The 8,972-nt window shown below is 36.5% G+C and overlaps 1 protein-coding gene across 1 annotated transcript; it reads left to right on the top strand.

Moving 5' to 3' along the window:
* The first annotated feature begins 1,748 nt into the window (after window positions 1-1,748).
* On the top strand, window positions 1,749-8,747 carry LOC138623722 (CMP-N-acetylneuraminate-beta-galactosamide-alpha-2,3-sialyltransferase 1-like). Its single transcript, XM_069703381.1, has 7 exons — window positions 1,749-1,823; window positions 2,642-2,910; window positions 3,045-3,241; window positions 3,342-3,521; window positions 5,768-5,813; window positions 5,892-6,011; window positions 7,252-8,747. The coding sequence occupies exons 1-7, from the start codon at window positions 1,778-1,780 to the stop codon at window positions 7,417-7,419; spliced, it is 1,026 nt and encodes a 341-aa protein (XP_069559482.1). The 5' UTR covers window positions 1,749-1,777; the 3' UTR covers window positions 7,420-8,747.
* The last annotated feature ends 225 nt before the right edge of the window (window positions 8,748-8,972 follow it).

The raw sequence follows: 8,972 nt of genomic DNA, 5'->3' as shown, positions 1-8,972 counted from the left end.
CACTTGAGGCTACTGGAGGAGGAAAACTGCCTCAACTGATTTTAAAATCCTTATAAGGCCTCCTGAACTCATTGTCGATGTTAATTTTTCTGCTCTCTTTGAAAGTATGATAACATCCTTTACTTAAGTACTTTACTTATATATTTACTTGACCAATTTTTTTTCTCATTCCTGGGGCACCTTATGTTTTATACTGTTTATATTATTTTTATTCCTTGCACTACTTTTCACTCCATGCACCCTCGGATTGGATGCCAAACTGGGTTTCATTGTCTGAGTACTTGCCCCCATGACAGGTTGAATCCAATCTAATCAAATAACAAGACAGATCCCAATTCCTACAGATGTCTGAATTAGATTGGGATGTTTTCAAATGAATATTAAATCGGTTAGGCCCTACAGTAAGTTTTCCCCTTCAAAATAAAGTCGTTAACAGCTCCACGACTGTGATTAAGAGATACTTGTTTTTTTTTAAATGCAATAAATCTCTTTGTCCCAATCCCATGAGAGCTGAAATTTATATAATAATAATAATTAAATGATTATTATGCAGATTAAAGAGTCATGCTTTAATTATTGTGAAATTTCATTTTAGATTTAGAATGTGAATTTTCTGTAAAATAGATTACATTTTAATGAACTGTAATTTCACATAACACAAACTGTCAAGTTGAAACTCAGATAAAGAGGATTAAAGGGTAGTTTAAATGATACACAGGAACAGAAAAGGTGGAATTAAAGTTTCCCTAAGCCTCTGGTGGAGCCATTAATTCAGTGCATAGCTGAGGAGTGGAGAAAAAACAACAACTATGGTCAAATCCCAATGTTGACGTAAAGCCTAAACCCTCCCGACCTAACTGACGCACACCTGTAGTGTTTGAGTTCATGAGGGCTGAAATGGTATAGAAGGCTAAATGAACCAGTCCTTCGTGACATCACACACGCGGGTCGTTTATATCTCCGAGGAACCCCCACGGTAGCGCAGACGTGCTACAGTCTGTGTCCTCTGGCTGCGGTCCTGATCAGCCTGCACAGCTGCGACAATCCAGCTGATTGCCACCTGCCAGTATATCAACCCTGGTCCTGCTGTCCTGGGTTGTCGGTCCATACTATCTGCTACGTCCACTCACCCGCAACTCTTTGGAGCTGCGCGCCCGCTACGTCTTTGTGTGATTGGCTGCATCATCTGTTTGATGGTATTCGTGACAAGGACTGACCACATCTTTTCCTTCAAGTTTGTTGATTACAAGCATTATTTCGTAAAGTTTAAAAGCTGGCAGGGAAGCCAGCAACTTGAAACAACGGAGAGAATGAGTGTTATAAACTTGTGGATACGTATTAAACATCTCACTGCATTTATGGTGTACACCTGCTGGAGTTATTAACAGCCTCTGCAATGATTGATTTTGAATTGTTTTGGAGGAGCGGAAGACTCCGCAAGCACTTGATTTGTTTTCACCTTGCTTTACGCAAATTGACTACAATCTCCATCCTCTCTTTTTTCTTTATAGGCTAATCATACAGACTGGATAGAATTTGCATGCTTTGTTTGTGTATTGAATTATTTACTTCACAGCTTTTAACATTATATAATGATACAAAAGGTTAAGAAACTCAAACATTGGCGCGGTAAATAAAAAGCTCTTTTTGACCAGAACAGACCACACCCTCAACACATAGGTAATCCTCCTCTCCTGAAAACCTCCTCTGATCTGTTCTACAAGACTATTCATTGGGAGACGGTCACAATTACGTCCTGCCTTTTCACCACTTGTGCATGTTTATAAAATCATTTGGCAGAAGCGGATTTACACTTGGATCAGGTAAGAAATACATTTAATTAACATTTATATATTTTAATTAAGGGGATTTATTTATTTTTGTTTTATTATACAGTAGTAACATACATTTTTGTATTTATTTGGTTTACTGTATATGAAAACTACAACTAATAAAGTTGTATTATTCATTTTATTGTTGTTGTTGTTATTATGTATCATTATAGGACAGGTGAAGTGTCTGTTTAAGCTTGCTTTTATTAGTTTGCGCAGTATAAAAGGGTGAACAGTATGCTCTAAACAAAGAACCTCAGTGCACATACAGAATTTGCATGAAAGAATGTTTGCTTCCATTTTCTTAATATCGTCATCATCATGATTCGGTTGTTCTTGACCAAGATATTTTACCTTATTATAAACACTAAGATATAATTACACAATTTGAAGACAACACATCATGACAACACTCTTACTGGCATTGTATTTGATGTCATGTTCCATAATAAACATCGAACATAATACTGTATTGAGAAGCTGCTGGAGACCAACACTCTATGGACTAAGAACCACGATATCCAATCAAGCATCAAGTATTACAGGTTTTCCCTTGCTGGGACAGACACTATTTTCTTTTGTTGATTAAAGATGTAAATAAATAATATAATCTCAAAAAAAATTAAAATCTAAATGTACAAGTTTGACTTGCTAAATATAAATATTATGTTAAAGTTGGTGAAATGTATGCCATGTTTATATTACATCATTAACACATGATTAAATTGCATTTTGTGAATTATTTCTATTACAGTTCTTTCCTCATTTATAAACTCCCTTGTGTGTTTCACCACGCTCTTTGTCCACAGATAGGAAAATGTTTCCCATTCACAATTGTCATCAATCCAAGATGATGTCAAAATGGAAGATGTTCCTTTTCTTGCTGTTTGTCACTGGCATCGCTGTGTCCATAAGAACACATCCCCGTTTATCTGACGGGTTCCAGCTTCAGGATGTGTGTGCTTGTGAGAAATGTTTAACAGAGGAGAACCTACTACTGCATCATGGAAATACATCTGTACAGCCATTTTTGTCCATGCAATACAATCTCCCCGAAGATGTTTTCAACTGGTGGAAGGTAAGTTGTCATCAGGCAGGAAGAAAAGAGTCCCTCCTACAGATGCGGACCAGGAACTTTGTCCATGCAAATTGTCTTGTGTAACATTTAAAACACACCTGGGAGATGGTTTAACTTTTTGATATGTCTGCCAGCGCTTACAGGCGGAAGGGCGCAACTTCAGCACCTATAAAACAGCAGTGGCCAGGATGTTTCAGATGTTCCCACCCTGTCCGGATCTCATAGAACAGAGCCCTGAGCTCTGCAGGAGCTGTGCTGTAGTGGGGAACTCTGGTAATCTGAGGAGATCACACTATGGGCATCTGATAGATACCCATGATGTCATCATAAGGTACATTGTCAGCTAAAGGAAGTCTACTTTAATAAAGGTCACCTCTCTAAAACCAAAACCAAACAGTGTCATAAGAAATATATTCATATGTGCTTTTAAGAATGAACGGTGGTCGTGTTGAAGGCTTTGAAAAAGATGTCGGGACCAAAACGACTCATCGTGTCATGTATCCAGAGAGTGCCATAGACTTAGACGACAACAGTCATCTGGTGCTGTTTCCATTCAAGATACTGGACATCGAGTGGCTCACTGGGGCCTTCACAACAGGCTTTACAGGAAAGTGAGTAAAATTTTACATTTGTGTGCATATGTGTTCAATGTAGTGTAATGAAGAGGATGTCATTACACAAATACTCAAATGAATATTTTTTTCAATCTCTAAAATAGATATGACCTGTGAATCAACTGCAGCAATTAAAATGACTTCTTTTCAGTGTGACCCGAGGTGTCAGGGGAAGCCTGTGGTCATAGAGTTATGATGTGAAACTTCAATCCCACTTCAATAGACTACCCACTTTGAAAGGTTCTGTAGGCTTACGAGGGTGGATCAATAAGTTCCAAGACTGCTCCTGTCACACGTGAATAGTGCACAGCATTGTGACGTGCACAGAGACGCTATAACCTTTGTGTGTAAGTATTCCAAGTTTCAGGGGTTGATCAAAATCAACACCAGCAAATCGAGGTGGGGTGGGCAAGCAACTTGTTCATTTTCATGGCGCTGTGAGCGGGTGCACTGTCATGTGGAGAAGTGCCACTCCAGCACAGTTCAGGTCCTTTGCACTGAATGTTTCCCTTCAGACACTTTAGAAAATCACAGTAGAGCTTAACATTAAGAGTCTAACCCTGGATGAAAACCATGTGGAGGTTAAAGAAAACCCACCTAATTGCGCACCTGACCTGATTTGCCTTTTTCTTTTTGGACAGTTCTGCCCCTCGGAAACACGAAAGTCACTCAAAACACCTCGCCCGGCTCATTGCTTCATTGCTGTAGGCTTCCTAAAATAGTTTCAAGGTATCCGTTGCCAATATACATTTACTCCCCAGTGCATGAAGCAGCGAGCCCTTAAATGTGAGCAAAGTAAAAAGTAATGACTGACTGCCATGCCAGCGACTGGACTTCATGACTTTTCCCTCCTTTTCAAGACATGTACAGTAGATCTACAGTCTGATGGAGACAGGATTCCCTGCTGATTTAAGTCCATCGGGAGTAGCAGAGGTTAGGATAAGCAGAGGAGGAGGCGGCTCAATCATGAATCAACTGAAGCGTCATTCCCTACATTAAATGTTGACAATACACTTGTCCGACTGTATCACACCAAAGCTTATAATGCACTTTTCAGTCCACTAAAGGATAGCGTGTCAGGGTTGTTTTGCCTCACCTAAACTTGGAAAGAAAGGAGTAGGAAAAAAAACGACTTGGCGAGGTTTAGAAAGAGATCATGGTTTGGATTAAATTAAGTAATTTTACATTACTTTACGTATATCACGCAATATGTTACGTTATATAAGTTACTTATGATACTTTAAAGAAACTTACTTTATCTTCTCACGGACTTGAACCCTGCTCCACTGGATATAAATCCTTGGTTTGATGCTTCCACCACCCCTAACCAGCCCCACTGCCTCAACTGTATCACTCTTTGGACGATGCCCAAAAAGGTTGGGACACTGTGTAAAATGTAAATCAAAACAGATTGTGGCGAATTACAAATCATTTACACGCTTAATTAATTGAAAATAGAACAAAGACAACATGTTAAATGTTGACATAAAGAAATGTCATTGATTTTTGAAAAATAGATGCTCATTTTGAATTTGATGCCAGCAACACGCCTCAAAAAAGTTGGGACGGGGGCATGTTTACCACTGTTTTCAATCAACTCTTCTTTTAACAACACTGTAAGACCAGTTGCTGGAGTTTTGAAAGTGAAATGTCGTCCCATAATTCAGCTTTTTTGATACCCAATCATGTTACTGATCTTTTGCCAATTAAAATAATTTGTTGTGAGATGTTCCACTGGGTGTTTTTAATTTTAAATTTTTTTCCTTTACACAACTTTACCAGTCTTTTGTTGGCCCTGTCCCACCTTTTTTGAAATATGTTGCTGCCATCAAATTCAAAATGAGCATATATTTTTCAATAAAACAATACCATTTCTCATTATTAACATATGTTGTCTTTGTTCCACTTTGAATTAAATATGGTCCTAAATGATTCGCAAATCATTGCGTTATGTTTTATTAACATGTTAGACAGCATCCCAACTTAATTAGAAACAGGGTTATACTTCGTCACGTGACCTTCCTCTTCGACGCTACTCAGACATACATGTACTTTTACGACTAAACAGGACAAAACGTGACACAGACACAGTGTCCTCTGATATGTCTGTGCTACACAGTCTAGCATAGGCTATGTGAAATAATACCATTTTAGTTGGCATTCTGAGAGAAAACTAAAACAACGTCATATTTTCAAGTAATTCATTTGATTTTGGATTTGTCATTTCATGCCGTTTCCAACAGATCATACATGCCGGTAAAAACAAAGATAAAAGCTAACAAGGATTTGGTAAGCATTATTTTTTAAATGTATTCAGCGACAAACTTCATAAAAATAAGGTTAAAGGCTAATTCTGATTCCTAACAGGTGATGGTGGTGAATCCAGCTTTCATGAAGTATGTTCATGACCAGTGGCTGGACAATAAGGGAAAGTATCCATCCACTGGCTTCATGACATTTGTTCTCGCACTGCACATTTGTGATGAGGTAAGTTCATTTTTAAAGTTGAGTTTTTATTTAAAGTTTGCTCCAAAGTAAAAAGCAAAATGTTTGTCATAGACCTCCAAAATGATCTACGGCTCTCAGGTTTTTCTTTTTGTTTAAAAAAAATATAAATCTGTCCTGTTTTTATTTGTTGCCTTCCATAACAAGTATGACCAAAAGTATCTCTTTGAACTATCACCTTTGTAAGATTACATTATATTGGATAATTTCAAGTCTAGTTTTATTCACACGCCATTTTCTATTATAAGAGTTGCAGTTATTCCTCCTGCACATACTGGCCATGAAACAACCCCTTCTTAATGCGACCACACTGAAAGAAAGAGGACAAAATAATCAGTCCTTCTACAACGGAAAAATGCAAAGATCCACCCTAACCTCCTCCATAAGAGGTTTTGTGGAGCTATGAATACATACATGCTACTCCAGGAAGTAGTCCGACTTGAACCGACTTAGCAACAATGTAGCAACAGAGACGAGATGTAGTCCGTTTTATTACTTTATAGAGATCGTTTATGAATAACTACAGCACATAGAAACACTAAACTGCTTAGCTCGCTCAATCTTGTTGTAATATGTATATGTATTATATGTATTATATTATATGTTATATTATATTATATTATGTATTATATTATATGTATTATGTGTTGTAATATGTATATGTATTTCATCTGCTGAAATAATAAATCGATGTACTTGTGTATTTTTAAGATTTTAGCACCGTGTCGTGTTAAAACATAACCGGTCAAGCCAGCCGCTGCCAAGATTTTAAGTGCGTGACTGTCTGTGGTGTTATGGTAACGGTGCTCAGTGACAAATAAGGACCAAAAGAGACCCAATTTCACCAAATGGGTCACATTTAATTAGACCTATAACAAATAAAAACAACATTATATTGCATATTGTGTGAAATTCAATTCCAATCATATATTCCCATTGAGGAGTCCGAGTGATATTTCTGGTGATGAGCAGGGTGTGATGTCATGCTGATTTGAGCACTTTCCAAATGTTCAGTTGACCAGTTTACATGACTAGTTTACATTCAATTTTTAGGACTTCTCAGGATATTGCCCAATTTAAAACATTTGTTAGAAAATAAAATCAAAATGTTATAAAATGTAATAAGTTCCATTACTTTAATGAAATAGTTAAAATGGTTATATTACTTTTCAACAGGGTAACTATATATCTAACCTATTACATCATTTTTCTCTTCCTATAGGTCCATGTGTTCGGTTATGGAGCAGACACCGATGGAAACTGGAGCCACTACTGGGAAAAACTCAAAAACAAAATGTTGAAAACTGGAGTGCATCCAGGATACCATGAGTACGACATCATCAAGCAGTTAGCCGAGAAGGGAAAAATTCAGCTTTTTACAGGCGTTTGACATTTCTTTCATCATGTAAAGTTTTCAGCAAAACAAGACTATAGCTGAAGCCTGAAGATGTGAATGTGATCGAATTTATTCAGTTTCTGCTCACCCATAATCTATAGACAGTACAGAACTGAAACAACATGTATACAGATACAGCTGATCCTACTGAGATGATTTAAGATGATTTAATGAGATTAACTGAGAACTGTAACTGTGAATCCCATCCAAGGGAAGGTATACTGGGTTTTATTTAGCCATTTTTTTCTTTAAAAAAAAAAAAGAAAAAAAAAGATGAGTGATTATGTATTTTCAGATCTGTGAATAGTTGGGTTAATAAGATCTGTAATGTATCAATACTTTTCTTTCATTGTTGTAAGAAATCTATGAAAATGAAATATTCTTTCAGGGTTTGGACAAGATCATCTAATTTGTAGGTTTTTCATTTGAAAATCACCTGCTGCTGACTGGAAGACAAATAGTTAATGATATTGAAGGCAAATGTGGACACACAGATACATACTATATAAGTCATCAGCTTTGGAGTGTCAATGCACACAATAATATTGCATCGACTGAAGTAGTCTGCCTTAGACAAAAAATAGCATCTCCTTCTTATTTTCTGAGTGTATTTTTTTAAAAGAGGTTTAAGTTTATGAGGAAGAAAACGTGATGATGAAGTGTATAACTGTATTGGTTTTGCATTTAACTCGTGATATGGTCTCTGGGGTGTTTTTCTTTTCATTCAAACAAAAACAGCATATCTATAAAACCGAAGCCCAAATACACATTATATCTCTCTGACCATGATGATTTTTTATTTTTTATATATTTTTAAGCAGCATGAAAGACAAAAAAAAAGAGCAAATGTCTCAAGAATAATTCAATTTATACTTTTCCTATTTTATCTTTTTTATTTTGCACACTGTGGGACTGTCAGAAACAATATTTAGATCTCCCTGTATGTCTTGTACATATGGTGAATTGACAATAAATTTGAAGAATAAGGTTTTTAAGTAAAATGATAAAAACTGCAGTGCCAGAAAATTGTTCTCAGCTATTTTTTATACTTGATTGAAAAAAGACAAATACTACCTCCATATCTGACGAGCTACATTTTAAAATTGTTTAAATGGAAATGAATGCTCTCAATTTTGGTATGGAAGTAAAAAAAAATTGTTATTGCTGTCTTTTCTTCTCAATATGGGTTCCAATATATTGTTTTATTCTCTTTTGCGTGTCTTGTTGCTGACTATACTTTTACTGTATGTAAAGGTCACTGAATTTACCTGTAACATCAATACAAAATGTAATGAATTTATTATGATCCAACCACATAAATGAACTGCTTTTAATATTTTAAAATGTGTTCAGTATTCAGTAAAAGTTCATACAGGTATTTTGCTCTGAAGAGCTCAAAGGATCAGCCAAGTCACCGACACTGTGACATCATACATCAGTTTCTGTGAGGATATGTGTGTGCCGACCAAAACATTCTGCACATACAACAACAACAACAACAACAAACACTGGTTTACAGTAACACTCAGGCAGCACCGCCAGGCCAA

This window comes from Brachyistius frenatus, unplaced genomic scaffold, assembly GCF_029030835.1.
Source record: "Brachyistius frenatus isolate BFR_SWC_R1_liver_20210118 unplaced genomic scaffold, ASM2903083v1 Contig_46, whole genome shotgun sequence".
Classification (NCBI taxonomy): domain Eukaryota; kingdom Metazoa; phylum Chordata; class Actinopteri; family Embiotocidae; genus Brachyistius; species Brachyistius frenatus.
Note: the sequence above shows the minus strand (reverse complement) of the source record. Positions and strands in the feature narration are given on the sequence as shown.

Bases quoted from the DNA above. Each gene is read 5' to 3' on its own strand.
- LOC138623722 (XM_069703381.1), top strand. From the start codon at position 1,778: ATGTTTATAAAATCATTTGGCAGAAGCGGATTTACACTTGGATCAG. The intron at 1,824-2,641 runs GTAAGAAATACA...CTTTGTCCACAG, and splicing joins CGGATTTACACTTGGATCAG to ATAGGAAAATGTTTCCCATT. The intron at 2,911-3,044 runs GTAAGTTGTCAT...TATGTCTGCCAG, and splicing joins ATGTTTTCAACTGGTGGAAG to CGCTTACAGGCGGAAGGGCG.